Source organism: Parambassis ranga, chromosome 24, assembly GCF_900634625.1.
Source record: "Parambassis ranga chromosome 24, fParRan2.1, whole genome shotgun sequence".
Classification (NCBI taxonomy): Eukaryota; Metazoa; Chordata; class Actinopteri; family Ambassidae; genus Parambassis; species Parambassis ranga.
This window is the reverse complement of record NC_041043.1, coordinates 4,105,205-4,126,268: the sequence shown is the minus strand read 5'-3', so window position 1 is coordinate 4,126,268 and position 21,064 is coordinate 4,105,205. Positions and strand designations below refer to the sequence as shown.

Below are 21,064 nucleotides of genomic sequence, written 5' to 3'. Positions count from 1 at the left end.
TCCGGTCTTGACAAAACTTGCTGCAATATTACTATGTCATTACAGTGATCAGCGAGGCACTGATCCAGTTTCTTTTTCCTCTGTAGTGATCAGTGACCAGAGCTCAAACAAATCCTTCCGTATAATTTGTATCTTGATACTCCAGAGAAGGATATTTTGGGATTTTTATCATGATGCTCAGATTCGATGATTATACGATTTAACATGGCTTGTATATATTCCTTAAAGAGAAGTATATTATAAATGTGAGTTATATTAAGGTCTGCTGGTTTCCTGCTTTAGTTCAAAGAGTGTGCACGCAGTCATTACGTGTGTGTGTGCTCTGCAAAATTTGTGTTCCATAGAGGTCTTCATGAGCTTTGTGGTCTTGTGTTCATAGTGCACAGAGATATTAAGACTGTGTGTGAGGAGTGTGTTGTCAGTGTGTGCCATCAGAAATCGATGGTGGCACATCTGGTTGTGTTTAGGCCTGGTCTGCGGCAGCAGACTGCTGGAGACGAGGAGGAGAGCTCTGCTCTTCAATTTAGGAGGGTTCCCACGGAGCACCTCAGGCTAACAAATCATGAGAGTCTGTCTGAGTCTCTGCATCTGTGTGTGTGTGTTCCTGTAATGTTCAGTATATTTTTGTTTTTTGTTTTGAGGCAGGTTGAATTGTTTGCTTTGGGCTGATTGGACTTAATCCAGCTTGTATCACATGTTGGTAAATGTGTGTGAATGTCCACATCGCTCTGGATGTATGTGTGTGTTGGGTACGTGATGAACCAGAGCTCCTGTGTATTTATGGTGTCACTTCCTGAAAACTGTGTACACCCTGCGACCCCCCTGTGACTGTTTATGGACACAAACGGAGTTCATTTAGACCATCACGTTATGCAACAGCAAGAGGTTCAACTTGAGGCCTATTTGAAGGCTTGTTAAGAGGAAAGTTTGCATGGAGAAAGGACCACAGATAGAAGAAAGTGTGCACTATAAACTGATAGAAAATGCCTGCATGAGAGTTTCATTCCAGCTTTGATAAGTCATGCCGTCTCTGATGTGTTTGATGTGCAGAGAGGTATGCAAGGTGGGAAACGGCTCAGTTAAAGGGGCGGTGATGAGGTAGGAGTGGATATTTAATCTGGGCACTCAGGGTTGTTGGGATAAAAAGAGAATTAAAGGCCAGGGCACAGCTAATGATAAGCTACAGGGATGAGGTCCAATTAGGAGCAGTGAACAGAAGAGAGTGGAGGCCTTGTCTGTGGGTTCCAGTGTGTAAACATAAACATATCAGGCAGCCATCAAAGTTGGCACGATCCACTGCAGATAGAGTATTATTTACTACAAGGCACCTGATTTAAAACGACAGCATTCAAAATATTATCTGCATGTTAACCGGTGATGTTCACATGCTAACCAGCTAGCCTTGGATGGTACTATCCTGTAATGCAAGTTCAGAGTTTGCTACTGCATGCTAAGGTTTGTTAAATTATAGGCTCCTCTGAACACTCTGTTGGTTGGTTGGTCTGTCTGCCTCTTTGATTGCAGTGAAATCTTAACATCAGTTCCCCTCACGACCTTAGATGACCTTCTAGGCATAACACTAATAAAGACATTACAACTATTAAACTGGCACTGCTTCAGATCTTGTTACATTTGGTAAGACTAAGTTAGAAAGTCCCTTGATGTGCCAACTGCATGTACACACACACACTGGCAAACATACGGACATCATAATTTCTGTTTACACGCACTAATTTGCTCTTATTGTTTTTACAGAGTGAAGAATTCCACATTTATACCCAGTACTGCACCAACTATCCACGGTAAGAATCCCCAGTCTGTGTGTGTGTGTGTTTATGTCTGAACCAGCACTTATTCAGTTCCACAGCCCACTGTACAGTTGTTATCCCATCCTGATCTCACCTCCACACTTCCCAGCTTCTCACATAGCTTCATTGTGTATGTCGTTCAATTCATTATCTTTTTTTCCCCCTTGAATGCTCTATAGAAGCCTGCTCAGCAGGAGTCAATGTGTCTACTGTCAGTTGTGCCTCAGGGCTTCTCTGCGTCCCTCCCTCTCCCCCTCCTCCCTTCATTTCTTTCTTCTATTCTTTTATTCGTGGCGTCTTGACAGAGTTACAGCTTACACACTGACAGACAGGGTATTAAAGTTGTCACCTTAGCATACTGAACGCTCTTAATGTTTTATCCTGCTTTGTGTGAGCGCTCGGACACCTGTGTGGCGTGTATTTGTGTCAGTGTGTATAATGTGTGTGTGCGATCAAATCAGCTGAAACGTGAGGCCATTCTTCATGATGTGATATCCTGCACCTGCCTGACACACCTTCTCCTCTGGCCCCCATTTTTCTTCCATAGTCCCTGAGAAAAAAAAGGCATGTGGGGGAGGACTGTATTTACCAACTAATAACGACTAATTGAATGCTGATTGTGTGTGTAATTAAGACTGTGGGTGTGGTGTGGGTGGGTGTGAGTGCATGCATGTGTGTGCGTGTGTGTGTGTGAGGAGCGGCTGTTGTCAGCTGTTTGACGTAGACCTTCGCCCACATCCACACCACAGCTGGTGACCTCTGTCAAGGTCACACACGACACACACAGAGGGAGACACTTAGACATAGATGCACACACAAATGAGCACACACACATACACACACACAGTCTGTAGATGCATCATACTGAGCTCTAAGGTCGGGTTTCCTCTAGAACAATGTGAGGCCTGTGTGGAGCTGCACTGGAATTTAGACATGCAGACATGCACGTGCGTGCGCACACACACAGAAGACACAGAAGAAAGACACAAGTCCACAAGTGTCTTTCCCTGTCTCTTTCCACTGTGCACACTTACACACACACAGACACACATAAGATGCAGAAGAAAGACACAAGTCCACAAGTGTCTTTCCCTGTCTCTTTCTGCTGTGCACACTTACACACACATACAGACACACACACACACACACATTTGTTGGAGAAAAAGCTCTTTCTTCTTCAGTAGGTCACACAGCAAACAGGCTCCACTCTGCAGTAAATTGGGTTCTTACACATTAATTTATATTAGTTCTGAATCAGAATCAGAAGTATTTCAATTTTCTTGAAATGTTTTTTAAGTTTTACAAAAATCTGTGCAACCTTACAGTAATGGATGTAAGGTTAGAGTATTATTGCACACAATCTTGTGTTTCTTTCTGCCAGCTCTCACTCGTCATTGCTGCCAAATTATGGTTTACTGGTACACATCTCTGACATCTTATTTGCTGTGTTTCGTCTCCACAGGTCCGTGGCTGTGCTCACAGAATGCATGAGGAACAAGGCGTTGGCCAAGTTCTTCCGCGAGCGCCAGGAATCTCTGAGGCACTCCTTGCCCCTGGGCTCCTACCTGCTCAAGCCAGTGCAGAGGATCCTCAAGTACCACCTACTTCTTCATGTACGTCTGTCGTCCATCTTTCTGTCGTCCGTCTGTCTGTCGTCTGTCTCACAAAAACACACACTGACATGCAAACCGTCACTCTTTGCTTACAGAAAAGTTAATGCAGCGTGCACACACTTGTAGGTGCACACTAATGTTTTTTTGTCAGTTTGACCCAGCTACCATAGGAGAAGCCAAATGTTTGGACATATGGCACTCAGTATGCATGTCCCTGTGTATGTGTATGCATTGTATCGTACCTAAGGGTGCACATGTTGCGTGTGTAAATGCTAATTCCCAGTATGCATCGCTCATGCAGGAAATAGCCAACCACATGGAAAAGGACACGGAGACATACGAGGTTGTGCAGGAAGCCATAGACACCATGCAGAGAGTGGCCTGGCACATCAACGACATGAAAAGGAAACATGAGCATGCAGTCAGATTGCAGGTACGAAAAAACTTTCTGTTTCTCAAAACCTTTCCGTTGAGCATGTGAGGACGTATCCATCCTGCTTTGTCTCTCTCTCTCTCATTTGCTGAAACAAACACAGAAGCTTCAAGCCTTTTGAGGTGCCAATACTTTTATTGTTCTGCTGGAACAGTTATGTGAACTCTAGGTTTGAATCAGCCAAGGCCCTGATCCTCCCCACATCTTACGCAAGTCCCTGCATTTTCCACTGGGGCTAATGATGGCCTTGCATAAGAAGGACACATAAAAGAGGAGCGTGCTTCTTTTATCTGCTGGGAGACGGGATGGTCAGATGAATGCAGGAATGTGTGGAAACTTTACATCAAGACTCTGGACTTTCTTCAAGTTTTGGCTTCATTTCTTCTTCATTACCTTGTTTTTGTACTTACCAGTGTGCCTTTTAATTTTCCCTCAACTTTTTTATTTTTATGATCTTTTATGTGTTTCTCTTCTATTCAATGCAACACAACACGCAAAACAAAACAACTTTTGTGAACTGCGCTGAGGAGTAGTGTTGCTCTTGCTGCTCACACATGAAGCGAGTATTCTGGGACGTGGATCTGTATTTGTATTTATCACTAAGACACAAAGTGATTCATAAATGCACAGTCAGACTCATCGCATTTTATCTTTGCATAAGATTTGATGTGATGCATGTTGAATAATCTATTTTAATTGCAGTTACATACATTGTCCTCTCTGTAAAAACGATCTCCCCTCACTCTGTACGATCTGTGCTTGCTGCAGGAGATCCAGAGCCTCCTGACTAATTGGAAAGGTCCAGACCTGATCGGCTACGGAGAGCTGGTTCTTGAAGGAACTTTTCGTCTGCAACGAGCTAAAAACGAAAGAACTCTCTTCCTGTTTGACAAGCTCCTGCTGATTACCAAGAAACGAGAAGAAACCTACACGTACAAGGCTCACATCCTGGTCCGTCATGCTCTTTAAAGTCTCAAACAAACGTAAATGTTACCAGCATTTTTAACACTACTTCCTGCCCTTCTCTTGCAGTGCTGTAATCTGATGCTGGTGGAAGTTATTCCTAAAGAACCTCTAAGTTTCAGTGTGTTTCATTACAAGAACCCCAAACTACAGCACACAGTCCAGGTAACGCAACACTGCATTAAACAGCACACACTGTAACAAGCGTCTTTTGAATGTAATTACATGCTTGAAAATATAGCTGCCAGCAGCAAGAGTGTCATCAGAAAGTGTTGCTTGCAGGTGTCTGATTGTTTTGTAAAGCCTCACAGAGGTGCTCAGACATGTTGAGTGTTTAAAGGGTAATGACGGCCATTGTGGACAAGCACTAAAAAAGAAAAGCTAATGTGTGTGATGTAAGAAAAGCCATCTTCCAAATATTTGAAGGACTTATCCCCAACCCTCCCGCTGCCCTTAAAGTGCATGTATGATGTTATCTTCTCTGTGATGTTCTGTTCTGCCCTCAGGCCAAATCACAGCAAGACAAGCGCATGTGGATCTTACACCTCAAGAGGCTCATACTTGAAAACCATCCTGCCAAAATTCCTGCCAAGGTAAGAGCAACATGTCTACAGTCCTCTCACTAATGGTGTAAACACAGACTGTAGGATGTGCTTCCTTTCTCTGTTTTCTCCATATTTCTCTGGTTGGAAACTCAGATTTAGTTAAAATACTGTAAAGTAAAGCTTTAAATAACACAGACTAGCAAATTAATTTAGCAAAGTACTGGTTTAGTTCATTTTATTATCATACAATCATTAGTTTGTTAAAGAAATAAATAGAAGAAACTGCTTGTGAAGTGTTAAATTTTAAGTCATGATTGTGATGTGGCGCCACCTACTGTCACAACACATAGTTTTCGATGAACTAACCCAATTTTTTTTTTATTCTAGGCCAAACAAGCCATTTTGGAGATGGATGCTATGCGTAAGTTCTAATTTACAGTTTATTCTACAAAGTAAATTATTACTGAAAAATTACACTTGATTATAACCATATATATTACAGTTTATTTATTATATATTTGTTATTTTCTAGATCATCCGGGGTTCCATTACAGCACCGATGGTGACAAGAAGGATTCCCCTCAAACCAAGGAAGGCCCCACTCCTCGCAGAGGGCGTAGAAAAGGTGAGAAATGCACATTTGATGTGTTTAGCTTAATGTGCAAGACTAAACACAAAAACAAGATGACAAATACATGTTTCCATCTTCCCAGAACCCCTGTCCAAATTATTAAAAAATGCTAAGCAGAATGCTGCCAACACTGATGGAGAAAAGGTGAGTCATAACCTTAATGTGGAGGGATGGTTTAAACACCTACACTGATTCACAAACACTCATTTTATTTAACTGAACTAAAATCTTCTCTTCTTCTCCAGCGGACAAGTCTAGGAGCCACTCTGCTTTCTCCGGTGTCCCAGCTGGCTCTGGGCACTATTGGTCGCAGTCGTAGCCTCATCAACCAATCACAGGAGTCCCTAGATCCCGGGGACCACTATGACCACAGTGACCGAGAGGACGGAGAGGAGCCACATCAGCAGGATGCTGATGATGAGGATGAAAGTGGTCTGGTAGGTTTATTGCTGGTTAAAGCAATTCTGCGGCCCTAGAATCATACAGTGATATGTAAACTATTGGTTAATCCATCAAACATAATTTTCATGCTGGAAAATCTTCATTCAGGGAGGTGGAAAGAGGCTGCGAGTCCCTGGCAAAAGCAGCAGGAAGAGGCTGAACCCTCAGGCGTCTGTCGACAGCATTGAACAGTGGAAAACCTTCAACATGAGCCACTCTGACTTACAGGTACTGTGAAAGTTCATCTCACCATTTCAGTGATACAGACATCATAGCAGCATGTACACAAACTTGTTTGTGCTGTTCTCTCACCCAGAAAGCCCGAGAGTCACTGGTAAGGGAAGGAAGTCACCACCCGCCACTCCTCAGGACACCTCATGTGACAGAGGAACCTCCTGACCCACCCATTCCCTCCGTGATCGTCACAGAAAGTGACCACTCTGTGAGAAACATTTGGGCAGACCACCGGGCTCGCAGGGCCATGTTCCCCACCCGCCAAAGGACCATGCAGCCTGAAGACGAAGACGAGGACATCTACCAGATGTTTGTTCCCACTGAGCCCGGTGGACCAGAACCAGAGGTCCCCTCAGAGAGGTCAGAGGCTACCTCATCACCCAGGACAGCACGGCCCTGCAGCTGGCATGTTGAACAGGTGCCCACAGTGCAGATTGACCCTCCACCCAATGGCAGCAGGGTCCTCCGGAGGGCGAGCAGTGCAGGGGAAAAGGCCACCGAGGCCCCTGAAGAGGACCAGAGTGGTCATAGCAACCTGGAAGTTATCCACACTGAATCCTCCAGCAATGACCTATCTGGATCCTCCTCAGCTGAGCAGCTGACAATTGATGATATTGAAAATGTATATGACAACATCAGCTACGAGGACCTGAAGAGCATGGGTCTGATCAGAAGGGACCCTGAAGAAAGTCAGTCACTGAAAGAGCCTTCTACAGATGCACAGGCAGCAAAAGTACCTAAGGCTTCAGAGTTTGTGATTGAACCAGACGGTTCGTCAGAGAGTAACCGATCCTCCACACAGGAGGTGAAGCCATTTGGGACGTGTGAACTTAAGATAGAGGAGGAAAATATCTATGACACTATCTGCTTCAGAGAGCCACCATCAGCTGAGCTGAAGGGAATGAATGAAGGTAATAAAATGAAACAAGAGAGGGACAGTCTACTGGCTTCTGAGCAGGACCTGACTGACAGTCTTGGAGGGTTTGTTTCTGAGGAGAGCCTGCACTTCGGAGAGGATGAAAGACCAGAGGCCTCTAATCTTGTCCCGTGCTTGTCTGAACCAGATTTTTCATCCTCTTCTGCTTCTGAGACTTTTTCCCAACGCTCACAGAAAGGAGATAAGATGTCTGAGCAGGTTGATGAGATATGGAATGACTTAGAAAACTACATCAAAAACAATGAGAAGAAAGCTGATCGGCTTCCTGCTGCGTTCCCTGTGAGCGCCAACGAGTCACCTAAGAAGGCCTCACCTGTCAAAAACAGCAGCCCCACAAAGAGCCCTCCTGTAATCAGTCCTCAAGCAGTCAGCCCTCCAACTAAGAGTCCCCCAGCACATCAGCCTAAACCCCCACCCATCACCTCTACACCATCATTCACGATCCCAGTTATCAACCTTCCTGACCTTCAAAGTGAAGACATGACTGAGGAAGAAACCCACAGCCCTGCTCCCACCTCACGCCCCCTCCCAGTCACCCCTGAGCCTCCCCCAGGCACAGTTAAGAGCATTCGAAACCGACTTGCTCGTCTCAGCAGCGGCAGCTTCCGGCTTGAGGACGACGATCTGGTGGAGCTTCCCCCCAAAACCCCCCCTCTTAGAGAAAACACCCTCAAGGACTTACACAGTTTGTATCCAGGGGAGCTGGCAGGCTTGGACTCGCCACTGGCATCCTCCTCTCTCCTGCTGGGTGAATCTGTGGACTTTCCTCTGGAACTTATGGACAAAACCAAGAGCCGTGTATTCCTGATGGCACGGCAGTACAGTCAGAAAATCAAGAAAGCCAACCAGCTGCTGCGCATGAGAAGCATGGACCCTGGGGACACTTGTAGTCGGGCCAGAGCAGAGAAGAAACAGAAAGACCTTGCCGCCATCTTAGAGGAAAAGAAACAAGGGGGTGCAGCCATAGGTAAAACAAAACATTTATCTCTGAAATGTTTTCTAACAATCTGACCCTAACCCTAATGTTTTTGCACAAAAAACTGGGATTAAGTATTGTATCCTCTGTGTTTCCTTTTTAGGTGCAAGGATAGCTGAGTACTCCCACCTATATGACCAAGTCATGTTTAGGGATCCTCCTGGTCAGAGCTCTGCTACCCCACACCACTCCCATCCAGGGCTGCCGTCCTCTCCGTCTATGCCTGAGACCTCCCTGGAGGAGGACTGGCTCCACTCCACCTACAGCAACGGAGAGCTGGCCAGTTACATCTCCTCGTCCAGTGAGGCAGCAAATGCTCGACCGTCTTCCACCCCTCAGCGCAGGCTTACCTCTGCCTGTTCCATCCCTTCACTCAAAACCATCCCTCCCTCTCCAACGCCTCCGCCCACACAAAGATGGAGCTCGTGCATGTCGGCACCGAGCGAGAAAGAGGAGCATGTGTACAGTTCAATTAAGAGACATCCTTCCTTTAACGCTCCATCTTTGCCCTCAAAGTCTTCCCCATCCAGTCACTGTCAGTCAGTCAGCTGTCTGGCCAGCCAGCCGCATGAGCAGTCTGGACTCAGATGTAATGGACCCTCCGTGGTTCAGTCTACAGAAAAACTTCACGGCCCCAGTCTGGGGCGGGTTGGTCGGCAGAGTAGCTTACCAGAGCGGTCAACCCAGGGACAGTCAGACCTCACTTTACACGATGGCCAACAGGTAGTGGTCCTGAATAGGGCCTCTGCACTGAACATACTTACTGCCACCCAGAACTACCTGGCTAACTTTAAGGACAATGGGGAAGATGACGATGACTACGTGGAGATTCGCTCTGAAGATGAATGTGAACACGAGCAGGACAGGTTGGCACAGAGAAACGGCAGCTCTGCAGTCTTCTCCGGTCAGAATCGGGGTCTTGTCCAGTCTCAGAGTCTGCCGTGTACCCCAGTCCGCTCCTGTGACCCGATGAGGTCTCTGGATCGTGAGCAGCTGACAAAATACCTGTGGAGTGAGCCGCAGCAGAGCCAATCCACCATCGTCCAGTCTCTGAGGGAGAAGTTTCAGTGTCTGAGCTCCAGCAGCTTTGCCTGAGGCAACTAGAAGCCACATATACATATCTATATATATGGACCACCATATCACCATATAGCAACAAAGGGGACACTACTGCTTTGTTATTACTTCTTAAATATAACACATCTCTCAACATACTGTAGAGCAGAAGCAGTTTGGTGTTTGGTTGCAGCCATATTTCTAATGACATGTGAATACTTGCTGTTACAGGGCTTCAAGGTAAGACATAATAGGTTACTATTAATGCCACATCAGAGCCTGCATGTGAGCTGCCTTAGCACTTCCACAGAGCTGCTGGGAAAGTCTGCAAGATGCCATCGAAGCAAAGTTCTCAGCTGGCATTCAGTGTGACTGAACAGATTGTAATACTCAAAGCAACTCCTTCACTGCTTCATGTGTGAGCCTCATGATTCAAGGGGGCTTGTGCCAATAAACACAGAATACGCTCAGAATATCTGTTACTGACTGAAATAGGATCCTTTGTGTGCTCAGCTTTTTACGTCAAAGAACAAACGTGACTGTACCTCTTCAATAACAAACTTGCTCTTTTAACTTTGTTCTTAAGGTTATTTTAACTGCATTATCAACTCTAGTTAATCTTAACCTGGAGAGGTGAACCACACTCTTGGTTAGTGCTTTTAAATTGTGCTTATACACTATTAAACAGTTCTGAACAAGCAGCCTTACAGATAACAGGTCAAAGTTGCGGATGTGCTACTCAGGCTAGTTTATCTCTATTAGGAGCTTTTTAATTTAGCAATAAATGCAATAAAAAGGATGCAACTGTAAAGAAAACTCTATTACAAGATCCAATAGGTAACTAGACTTATAAGTCTGTTTGAAGTTATTGTAAGTGACTCTACCTACAGTCAATGTCACCAGTAGGGTATTGTGCTTTAAAAAAATCTAAAGAAGATGCTGATATTTTAGATAATCTATAAGAAACTGTAGGATATTTATTTTGAATCTGTGAATCAGAGGTTTTTTGTAATAGTCTGGGGGCATCCGTCATGTACAGCAAACATTTCAACATGTTTTTATTTTCATTTTAAGAGGGACCACAAAGGAGGGAATTAAGGCAAGTTAGCTTAAAGACTACAGTACTGTATTATTTGGTGTACATTTGTTGTATTTTATTTTATTTTTTAATGGATAGTCTGTTTGTTTGCATTGTTTACATCATGGGAGGCTCCCAACTCTCACACTACTGATATCACATTCTTCATCACGGTTCATACAACACAATCATTTTCTTTCCCCTTGAGGCAATTAAGTTAATATTTATTTAAAAGCATCCCTAAGTTACTGCCCCTTGTCACTATTACTACAACAGCCCGGTTATAAATGAAAGTATATTTATTAAAAGATGGTTTTATTATCATTTAGGTCCTCAAACAAAAATTGGAATACTGTGAATATTATCAGAGAATGGTAGTTTTTCTATCACGCACTGCTTAAACGTTTCAATAACAAGCCACACAATCATGTGAAAACAGCACAACATCACGACCTACTGTTCATATCAGGAGATGTTAACCAAACCCACATTAGGAATATGAAGTATGTTTTTATGTTTATATTTTTGTCCTCTGTTTCACTGGTGGGGATTTTTGGTCTTCATTGACTCCTTTTTTTTGCACTTTTCTGTCTGTCTGTCTCTCTTTTTTATTTGTAAACACTTTGTAAAGATGTACATTTTAGGAAAGTTATTCTTGTATGCCCTAGGTATGCTTTATAAAGCTTTGATGTTTAAGTTAAGTGTACTGTATTTTTTTTAAACTGCCTAGTTGTCATTGCTCAACAAAACAATGTATTGGAGATAATAAATTCAGATTAAACTCATCACCGTGTTGTTGTGGTTACCATTCAAAAAATGTCACCACCAATAAGTGACACTTAATGAGCATTAATCAGCATACCACAGTAGCTTTCTTATAAAAATCAGGGTGGAATCCAGATCCTTTATTTTAAGTAAGATTTACTGCTTATATTACACCCTAATACATGTAAAAATCCCATACAGCAAATCCCATGCAAGTATCTAATTTCATTGTTTCCTATATAGTATGGTATATACTGTATACTGGAAAATATGAATAATAATCACAGAGAGCAAAAGCAAGCTTATAATTTTCAAATTTACTGTCATCTGAGACAGAAAAAACACCAAATCCTCATTTTCGGAAGCTGAGACCATTTATTGTTTTGTGTAATCTAAACCAACTGACAAAGTCAATCTTTAATGTCTTGTATATGGTATGGGAGGGTTCATAATTGTATGTCAGAAATTGAGATTAATCTCTAATAATCTTTAATTAATCTATAGAGCTACCACTTTATCTTCAAAGATATGAAAAAAAACACTGACTATGTCAATAGACAACAAAATTACAAAAATGAAGGAAACAAGCTGAAAAGTATTCGTACAGTGTATATTCTCGTTACTTTCACAGTTTTTCCGTCATACATTATGAATTACAGCTGGGGGCGCACTAACAGCCATTATACACTCTCAAAGCCACGAAGAAGAATACAGTGGCAGTTTGGGAGCGGTTGTGGTGCATGCTGGGAAATGCTGTTTATATGAAAGCCTGTTAGAAAACCATAGTTTCCTCCTTGAAACGTAATTGATAGTCATGAAGTGTAATCGGCATTTAAAGTTGAGCTCCACTGCATCATAAATTGAGGTTACACTGTCAAAGCCGTAACCTTTGAACATTACGTCTTCTCGAACCTTCTGGTTAACACCGGTTTACCCAGAGTGCACCGCGCCGTTTCCTTTCTTCTTGGTTGTGTGGTGGTCCAAAATGTCGCTATTAGAAGGTCCGTTAAACGTGCTCGGCCACAGAACATCTGGCGAATCGGTTCGCACTCAAAATGGTGAGTTTTCGTGCTGCTTTACTTAATGTTTTGGCTAAACTTCGTGTTTTATCTTTGTGTTTCCAGCGAACGACAGGAAAGAGGATCAAGTCACTGCTTGCACCACACGTGCGACACGTGCTAATGCTAGCTAGCTTTATGTACGGTCTCTAGCCTTTTTATAAATAAATGAAGTCAATAAAGTTTCACATTTTATCAGTGCGTTCTCTAACACTAGATGCACGTCATACAGTCTGCAATCCCATGTCAGTCCCGTCCATTCGCATTTCAATGAATAGACGGCTATGCTGATGGGATATAAAAACACTGTCACGGTCTGAAGGTGTGGTCAGCTGACTGTGCGCCACACTAAATAAGATGACAGAATATGTGAATAACTGAAGTGTTATAAGTTAGAATAGACTTGTGAGTGCATGTTATTTTGTCCTTGATTATTACAGCGTCTCATTTATGTCTGCAGTTATGGCCGCATCATCCATTGCTAACATCGTCAAGAGCTCCCTCGGACCCGTTGGACTCGACAAGATGTTGGTTGACGATATTGGGGTGTGCATCAAATTTAACATTTTCATGCATCTGTACCTATAAATGTTTCAGTTGCTCACAGGTGTTGTATCATGACCGTTTTGATAGGACGTGACCATCACCAACGATGGAGCAACCATCCTTAAGCTGCTGGAAGTGGAGCACCCAGCTGCTAAAGTCCTGTGTGAACTGGCTGACCTGCAGGACAAGGAGGTCGGGGATGGAACAACGTCTGTGGTGAGTAGGGTCAACCCCTACCAGTAACTCTTAGTCAGCCTGCAGACAGAATGAAGTTAGCCTTAATACAGAGATTCTGAAAGTGATGTGCAATGTCCTGTTTTAGTACTGTGCATCTGCCTCTTACTACAGGTGTATGGCTATGCTAACAGGATAAATAAATGTCCTTCAGTATCTGAAGGGGTTGAGCAGCTTCATTTCTGCCACTCCTAATGAAATGATGGTACATCCTCTAATCTACTGCTTTAACTTGTCTTGTTGGTTTTAATGGAACTTGTGGCATGCTTCTGTCTTATGTTGTAGTTTCTGTTCCTTTGTCTCAGGTCATTCTTGCTGCCGAGTTACTGAAGAGCGCAGATGAGCTGGTGAAGCAGAAGATTCACCCTACATCAGTCATCAGTGGATATCGTCTGGCTTGCAAGTAAGGCAATGTAACCACAGAACAGCTATTTACGTATCATTCAGTAGTGGACAATTGTTACTCTGAATCTGCTCCATTTCCCTGATCGTTGCACGTGTTTTGTCTTTATCCCATAGAGAAGCAGTGCGATACATTAATGAGAATCTCACCATCGGAACAGATGACCTAGGCAGAGAGTGCCTGATCAATGCAGCCAAGACATCCATGTCTTCTAAAATCATTGGAGTGTATCCTTGATGTGTATATGAGTTGACAAGAAGTAGTTACAATTTGTGATCGATGCTGTTTACATTTTATGTGTATACAATATTTTATTTTTAAAATATTTGCTTTAACTCAAACTCTTCAGTGATGCAGACTTCTTCGCTAACATGGTGGTGGATGCTGCCATGGCTGTGAAGTTTGTGGACAGCAAGGGAGTGGCCAAGTATCCCATCAACTCTGTTAACATACTGAAAGCCCACGGCCGCAGCCAGAAAGAGAGTTTCTTGGTCAATGGATATGCCCTGAACTGCACAGTCGGTTCGCAAGGTAAGTTTGTCACAAAGCTAAAAATTCACAAATCGCCCAGATGTACAACTTAGCTGTGCAGAGCATTGTATGTAATGTATGTAATTGCTGATGATCACCTCCCATTTAAATTTGCTGCTATGTCTTGTGCTGTGGTATATGTAGTGATACGCGTGGGAGACAGCAAACTGGCCTTGAAGGATATGCTGTTGCAGCAGTTTTGTACACTGTGGCACTTCTTTTGGCCAGACAGTAGAGTCATGTTGTAACTGTTGTACAAAATGGTGTGGGGATTTTTATTGCCCCGTGGTAATTTCCAAAGTTGACTGTATAATGTGTTTGTCCAAAGGCATGGTGAAGCGTGTTGCTAATGCCAAGATTGCTTGCCTGGACTTCAGCCTGCAGAAGACCAAAATGAAGATGGGAGTACAAGTTATTATCAATGATCCAGAGAAGCTTGACCAAATAAGACAAAGGTTTGTTGTGGACGGTTTCTCTCAGTTTTGCTTACTTTAGATTCACATTATGAACAATCCCATTTAAATTTGCTGTGGTGCTCAATCATTAGCTACACAGTGATACGCGTGGGAGAAAACAAACAGCCCCAAGTCAAGGCTGCAGCGTCTCTGTGAGCTGCAGGACCACTACTGTGGACTGGACATGCCTTTGTAGTCACACTGCAAAATGTGTGTTTGATTAGCTTTGTGATGGTTTTGTCTGCTGAATCTGGGATGTGGTGATGTGTTGTGGGCCTTTGTAGAGACATACATTTATATTTTGTTTGGCTCCAGGGAATCTGATATAACCAAGGAGAGGATCCAGAAGATTTTGTCAGCGGGTGCCAATGTTGTACTGACCACTGGTGGCATTGATGACATGTGTCTGAAGTACTTTGTTGACGCAGGAGCCATGGCAGTTAGAAGGGTCCTCAAGAGGGATCTCAAACGCATTGCCAAGGCAACAGGAGGTAGGTGTATCGGCGTGTTTTAATGTTTTCTTCATCTACAAAAGTGTTTGTATTTGACCTTGTCTTTGTCCTGTTGTAGCCACCGTCTGCCCTTCCCTGACCAATCTGGAAGGAGAGGAATCATTTGAAGCCACTATGCTTGGCCAAGCTGAGGAGGTTGTGCAGGAGCGTGTCTGTGACGACGAGCTCATCTTGGTCAAAAAGTAAGAGCTGCAACTATTTAAGTGTTGTAGAAGATGTAAAATGCTGCTGAGTCAGATTGGGTGGGTGCATATGATGAAGTAAATGTGACCGTTCTGTGGCACTGCAGCATCTGTGTTTGCTTTGAAACATATTGGCCTCAGCAGTCGGTATCTATGTTTCTGGAAATTAGAATGGAAAGTGATGGTTGTCATGTTGTGGATTTGTAGCTTTAATGTTGCTAGAAAAATGTGTATGGCTTGATGTCGCATCTACATTTTAAAGTCGATCAATCCTAGACATATGTTGTCCACTTAGACATAAGTGTCTGCAGTTGTCTTTCATGACAAATTTTGCTTAGATTGATTGTATCGAGGGAAACAATATAACTGGTGTCAGTGTCTTGGAGTGATTTGTATTCTTGTACATTTCTGATCCTTGCAGTACCAAAGCACGCACATCATCTTCCATCATTCTGCGTGGAGCTAATGACTTCATGTGTGATGAGATGGAGCGTTCGCTGCATGATGCACTCTGTGTGGTAAAGAGGGTGCTGGAGTCCAAGTCTGTAGTGCCTGGAGGTGGTGCTGTGGAGGCAGCTCTGTCCATTTACCTCGAGAACTATGCTACAAGCATGGTGAGTTTGCATGCAAAAAAATGTTATTAGGGTATCTTTTTTTAAATGTACAAAGTCCAAACTGAAATTTTATCACTTGTTTTATGTCTTTAGGGCTCCAGAGAGCAGCTTGCCATTGCTGAGTTTGCTCGGTCGCTCCTTGTCATCCCCAAGACTCTGTCTGTGAACGCAGCACAGGACTCCACTGACCTGGTGGCCAAGCTTCGGGCTTTCCACAATGAGGCTCAAGTTAACCCTGAACGCAAGAATCTCAAGTGGTGAGTCTTGCCTTGGACATGCAGTTATGTTCTGGATCTTTAAGCTGGAGCAGTACATTAAGACTGATGCTTCATTTGCACAGTTTCAGGTACGTTGTCTAAACTTTTGATTGTTTTTAGGATTGGTCTGGATTTGGTGAACGGAAAACCCAGAGACAACCGCCAGGCTGGTGTCTATGAGCCCACCATGGTTAAGACAAAGAGCCTCAAATTTGCCACTGAGGCTGCCATCACCATTCTTCGTATTGATGACCTCATCAAACTGTTCCCAGAGCAGAAGGAGGGTGGGTCTTCATACGAGGACGCCGTGAAGTCTGGATCTTTGCAAGGTTAAAAAAAAGCTGTGATTGGTCCAGATAGGTTCAGCGTATTTATACATGTGGAGCTCTTCATGGCTGTCGCTTTAGTGTAGGCTGTGCACTTTGCCTGTTTACTGTTCTCCCACTCCCTCTCAGAGGAACTGTAAGTGATTGTTTTTTTGGACACAACTAATAAAGCTCCAATGGTTGTAAATGACTGTTGATTTGCTAATTCAAAGTGGAGAGTTGTGGTTATTGTATAGCCCTTTGTCAGTTTTAAATGACTCTATGGTCCATAATTCTTTATTGACATGTCCAACAGTTAGATGACAGAAAAAAGTTTGCAAACATGCCCATATACAGGAAGCACTAGGTTAACAAAGCCCAGCATACCCAACCTTATGGCACTTAGCTGCGTTTCAAGGCCTGCTGTTTGTATGGTTTGGAGGAAAGGGTCCATTTATTCCACATGTGGAGGATACTGGAATGTAGTGTAAGCTTTTTAAATGTTTGGTACATTTATCAATGAATGACATTATGTTTTTAAGCTCTACCAAAAGATGCTACCATGACTTCCAAAGCGTATTCATGCTGGGTACTGAAAGCCTTGCAAATACTGTAGTTTGCTGCACTTTTTCAGGAATCGACTGCTTTTAAAGGACTTTAAATTAGCAGTTATATGTTAGCATACTACTTGTACTGATAAGACATTTAAGATCTAGTAGTCACAAGCTAACACCTGAGGAAGGTTCACAGTGAGAGTGGCAGGATAGTACTGAATAGGATTACGTGTACTCATTTTGCATCATATAGAAGCCAAGTAAACTTAATTTGTAACCCTACGGTGTAAACAATACGTTTCATTATCCCTTATTAAAAAAAAAATCACGTACAATGTGTTGAGAAGCTTTAGGTATTCATATCACACCCTTTCCACACACATGGCTATACCCATCCCTCCTCCAATACAGAGGGATGCCACTCCCTTATGTCCCCCGGTCCTCTGGAGTGCGTGCAGCAGGGTCACCAAAATCCTGCAGCCAGACATACCAATGGGATGGCCCAGAGAAATGGCACCGCCACTCACATTGACCTGAGGAGACAGGAGCACAAGAACCTTTGAGAAGCCTGAACCAGCAATGAGACAGACTTAAAACCATTGACAGTAAAAACTATGGACAGAGCTTCCGTGACGTCACCCGTTTTTCTCAAGAGCCGTTCTGAGGCTCGGTGGGAGGTTCCAGGACGTTGATGACCGCCACCAGGTTGGCAGTGTCACGTCCGCCAAAACTCCAAAACGCCAAAACTCCAAATATGGACAAAAAGGGGGGCGGGCGATCGTGGAAGCAGGAAACTCACGTTGTGATACGTCAACTGTCTGTCACTCAAGTGGCAACGCCCATAATTATGCGTAATTTTAAGTCAGAATACCATTGAAACGAGTGAGTTGTAAAAAAATTCACCCCCCCTACAATTGACACTAGAAGAGAACCTATCATCTGAGACCAGAGTGTTTTTTTTGTACCAGGATGTAAACATGTTTTTTTCTGCTGTGAAGTCGGCCATTTTAACATGGGAGTCTATGGGAAATTACTCGCTTTTGGAGCCAGCCCCCAGCAGTTGCGGCGTGAATTACAAGTTTTGACACTTCCGCATGGGCTTCAACTTTGAGCCCCGAAGGTTGCCGCTTGCTTAAAACACACTTCTCAGCATCTTTTATTTTTTGCCTAATTTATTAATGGGATTTAAAAATATTAAGTTAAGGAATTACCTTGGCTTCATTCAGGCCAAGCTCTTTGACCACAGCTACAGACTGCGCTGCGAATGCTTCGTTAATCTCAAATAAGTCGACTTGGTCCAGCTGCCAGCTGGCTTTCTCAATCTGAAAGAGAGCAAATAAAAGAAAAAAACATACATAAAATACAGACATTAAGACATTGTTCCATTTTATTACTGCTGACTTCTCACCGCTTTCCTGATGGCTGGTATTGGCCCAGTTCCCATGATAGAAGGGTCAAGGCCAGCTTGAGCCCACGATACAATCCTGGCCATAGGTTTAATGCCACGCTTCACAGCCTCTGACTCACGCATTAGAAGAGTAGCTGCTGCTCCATCATTAATACCTGCAAAAATATAAGAACAGATTTATATATCCCTACATTCCGCTTCAGACATCTGTCCTGAGCTAAATCACCATTTCAGTACATTTCTGGGTTCAAAAACAACTGTGACACCTGAAGCATTTCCAGCAGTGACGGTGCCACTGCTGTCCTTGATGAAGCAGGGTTTGAGTTTGGACATGCTGTCCATGTTGCTGCCGTTTCGAGGAAACTCGTCCACCTTTACCTCCACTGGACCTGAAGGCAAGACAAATATTTTGGCACCAGTTGCAGAGAGGCTAATGAATAGAAGAATTGAATAAATGATGGAAAACTTCTTACCTTTTCTGGATGGCACCACAATGGGAACAATCTCCTGATTGAAATATCCTGCTTTCTGCGCTGCCTCCGTTTTGTTCTGAGACTGCACAGCAAATCGGTCCTGCTCCTCTCGACTAATGCCCCACTGCTTTGCCACATTCTCAGCTGATAAAAAGAGATACAGACTCATAAAAACTATATAAATAAACAGTGCAACCTGCTGCTTAGCCAGTATATCACATAAACCCACACCTGTGATTCCCATGTGGTAGCCGTGGAAGGCGTCTGTCAGTCCGTCAGTCACCATAGAGTCCTGCAGAGAGGCATCGCCCATTTTCACCCCTGCTCTGATTTGCAGTGTGTGAGGAGCCTAAGCAGACAAAGAATCAATGATTAAACCCTAAATTCTCTGATACTTTGCTTATTAAATATCCTTCTCATTTCACTACCCACCCTGCTCATGCTCTCCATGCCTCCTGCTACCACCACTGTGGAATCTCCCACCTGGATGGACTGAGCTCCCAGACAGACCGCCTTCAGCCCAGAGCCACACACCATCTGGCAGCTCCAGGCTGGGATGGGGTAGGGGATGCCAGCCCCAACACTGGCCTGACGTGCTGGGTTCTGTCCACAGCCTAAATGACCGAAAAAAAAAACAATGCAATGAAAACTGCTTTTGCCCATCATTCACTACTTTTTTCCTTGGTGATTTCCAGATCTGTTTACCTGCTGTTAGTACATGTCCCATGATAACCTCTGATACCTCTTCTGGGTTCACTCCAGCTCGCTTCAGAACGTCCTTGATCACTACTGAGCACAGGTCATGCAGAGGCACAGTTGACAGAACACCATTCAGGGACCCTTTGTAAAAAATAGGAAATTATAGTATGATTAGTGGACTTTCCACTATTGCACCATGCATGCATGTCAACACGTGTCTACACACACATTTTGCCTCGACACAGATTTTAGAAATAAAACATTTCAGCATATTGGTTTTATGTTCCTGGCATGATGTTTGTCAGTCAGTGTTGGTGTTTTATTTATTTGTATATTTTTATAAATATATTATTTATAAATTCTAGGACAAGATAATGCAAAACTGGTGCAACTGAATCAAAGTTAAATAAAACTTTGTTGAAGCAATAATTACAGACACTAAATGTCAGTGCGAAATGGGAATGTAAATTGAAAGGAAGTTCCTTTTTGTCTCTTTAATGATACAATAAGGGTCCTGCTACCAAATGACATTAGAGTAATGATGTCCTAGACACACAGGGTAGGTAGCCAATGGTAGGAGGCTCGTGCTGTGTGGCACTATGACGAGTCAGCCAATCAGCGTTTGAAGAAGACTCCGGACACAGGAGCGAACCAATCAGCTCTGCAAGGCTCCGCATGTTTAATTTAAGGATATCAAACCACTTTGCTAAATTAAAAACGACAAACACGCCATGAAACATAAATGCACGACTATAAATACTTCGATTGAAACACGGAACAACTGCTAAGACAACTTGTTTTTAGCACAGCTAATTTGTAGGCAACACGCTAGTAAGCATCTCAGCAACTAACTTTAAATGAATGTGTATGCTAGTTAAGAGCTATTTGACATTACCAATAGGTGTCCGTGCAGCAGAAACGATTACAACAGGTTCGTTGTTCATTTTGATAGATGAATGTCTAGAGAGAAGTCCTTGCTTCTGATTTCTGTTCCTGTCTGTCCACCCTGCCTCTGTGCTCTGTTGACACTGCGCTGTTGGCTGTATATGCAAGTGTGAATGGTGGAAATCATAGCGCCACCTCCTGTTTGGGAGTATAACTTTACACTCACAAAACCACTGCACAGAACTGAATTAATTGAATTAACTTGAAATTACCCAATTTGGAATATTATTATTTTTAATGTTTTATCAATTTACACTTACTTACCACTTTGACTGGAAATCACACACTTTGATACACATTATGATAAAATCCAACCCTCTACTTATAAGTGATGTTATTTCATGTCAATCAATTGTTGGACAGTAGTTTACATTTATTTTTCATGTTTTCTCCAACCACAGCAGACTA

At 43.3% G+C, this 21,064-nt stretch overlaps 3 protein-coding genes and 1 non-coding gene across 5 annotated transcripts in view; 3 read left to right on the top strand and 1 right to left on the bottom strand.

The window, feature by feature from the left end:
* LOC114428574 (pleckstrin homology domain-containing family G member 1) overlaps positions 1 to 11,500 on the top strand; it is a 32,441-nt gene extending 20,941 nt beyond the window's left edge. The window contains exons 5-17 of one of the 2 annotated variants that reach the window (XM_028397119.1): positions 1,756 to 1,802; positions 3,271 to 3,421; positions 3,723 to 3,854; positions 4,623 to 4,805; positions 4,887 to 4,982; positions 5,324 to 5,410; positions 5,750 to 5,783; positions 5,895 to 5,987; positions 6,076 to 6,137; positions 6,239 to 6,430; positions 6,543 to 6,662; positions 6,751 to 8,572; positions 8,685 to 11,500. In XM_028397119.1, coding sequence (XP_028252920.1) covers positions 1,756 to 1,802; positions 3,271 to 3,421; positions 3,723 to 3,854; positions 4,623 to 4,805; positions 4,887 to 4,982; positions 5,324 to 5,410; positions 5,750 to 5,783; positions 5,895 to 5,987; positions 6,076 to 6,137; positions 6,239 to 6,430; positions 6,543 to 6,662; positions 6,751 to 8,572; positions 8,685 to 9,676 — 4,011 coding nt within the window. In that variant the 3' untranslated portion in view covers positions 9,677 to 11,500. The remainder of the gene's footprint in view (positions 1 to 1,755; positions 1,803 to 3,270; positions 3,422 to 3,722; positions 3,855 to 4,622; positions 4,806 to 4,886; positions 4,983 to 5,323; positions 5,411 to 5,749; positions 5,784 to 5,894; positions 5,988 to 6,075; positions 6,138 to 6,238; positions 6,431 to 6,542; positions 6,663 to 6,750; positions 8,573 to 8,684) is intronic. The other variant, XM_028397120.1, reaches the window with a different exon arrangement.
* A 753-nt stretch (positions 11,501 to 12,253) lies between these two features.
* tcp1 (t-complex 1) lies at positions 12,254 to 16,809 on the top strand. Its single transcript, XM_028397449.1, has 12 exons — positions 12,254 to 12,538; positions 12,999 to 13,084; positions 13,172 to 13,300; positions 13,624 to 13,721; positions 13,838 to 13,948; positions 14,071 to 14,252; positions 14,581 to 14,707; positions 15,023 to 15,198; positions 15,278 to 15,401; positions 15,823 to 16,015; positions 16,109 to 16,272; positions 16,393 to 16,809. Exons 1-12 carry the CDS (start codon positions 12,466 to 12,468, stop codon positions 16,604 to 16,606), a joined length of 1,677 nt encoding a protein of 558 aa, XP_028253250.1. The 5' UTR covers positions 12,254 to 12,465; the 3' UTR covers positions 16,607 to 16,809.
* Positions 12,776 to 12,913, top strand: LOC114429292 (small nucleolar RNA SNORA29). Its single transcript, XR_003669665.1, has one exon. It is a non-coding gene; the product is annotated as a small nucleolar RNA SNORA29 (small nucleolar RNA).
* Positions 16,810 to 16,858: 49 nt separating the features above from the next.
* acat2 (acetyl-CoA acetyltransferase 2) lies at positions 16,859 to 20,747 on the bottom strand. Its single transcript, XM_028397450.1, has 9 exons — positions 20,607 to 20,747; positions 19,718 to 19,852; positions 19,445 to 19,626; positions 19,244 to 19,361; positions 19,013 to 19,156; positions 18,806 to 18,928; positions 18,540 to 18,694; positions 18,343 to 18,453; positions 16,859 to 17,664 (listed from the first exon to the last, which is right to left on the bottom strand). The coding sequence occupies exons 1-9, from the start codon at positions 20,653 to 20,655 to the stop codon at positions 17,494 to 17,496; spliced, it is 1,188 nt and encodes a 395-aa protein (XP_028253251.1). The 5' UTR covers positions 20,656 to 20,747; the 3' UTR covers positions 16,859 to 17,493.
* Between the last annotated feature and the right edge of the window lie 317 nt (positions 20,748 to 21,064).

Bases quoted from the DNA above. Each gene is read 5' to 3' on its own strand.
- acat2 (XM_028397450.1), bottom strand. From the start codon at position 20,655: ATGAACAACGAACCTGTTGTAATCGTTTCTGCTGCACGGACACCTATT. The intron at 19,853-20,606 runs GTAATGTCAAAT...TTTTTTACAAAG, and splicing joins TGCTGCACGGACACCTATTG to GGTCCCTGAATGGTGTTCTG. The intron at 18,695-18,805 runs GTGTCACAGTTG...ATATTTTTGCAG, and splicing joins CACTGCTGGAAATGCTTCAG to GTATTAATGATGGAGCAGCA.
- tcp1 (XM_028397449.1), top strand. From the start codon at position 12,466: ATGTCGCTATTAGAAGGTCCGTTAAACGTGCTCGGCCACAGAACATCT. The intron at 13,949-14,070 runs GTATCCTTGATG...CAAACTCTTCAG, and splicing joins TCTTCTAAAATCATTGGAGT to TGATGCAGACTTCTTCGCTA. The intron at 14,253-14,580 runs GTAAGTTTGTCA...GTTTGTCCAAAG, and splicing joins CTGCACAGTCGGTTCGCAAG to GCATGGTGAAGCGTGTTGCT.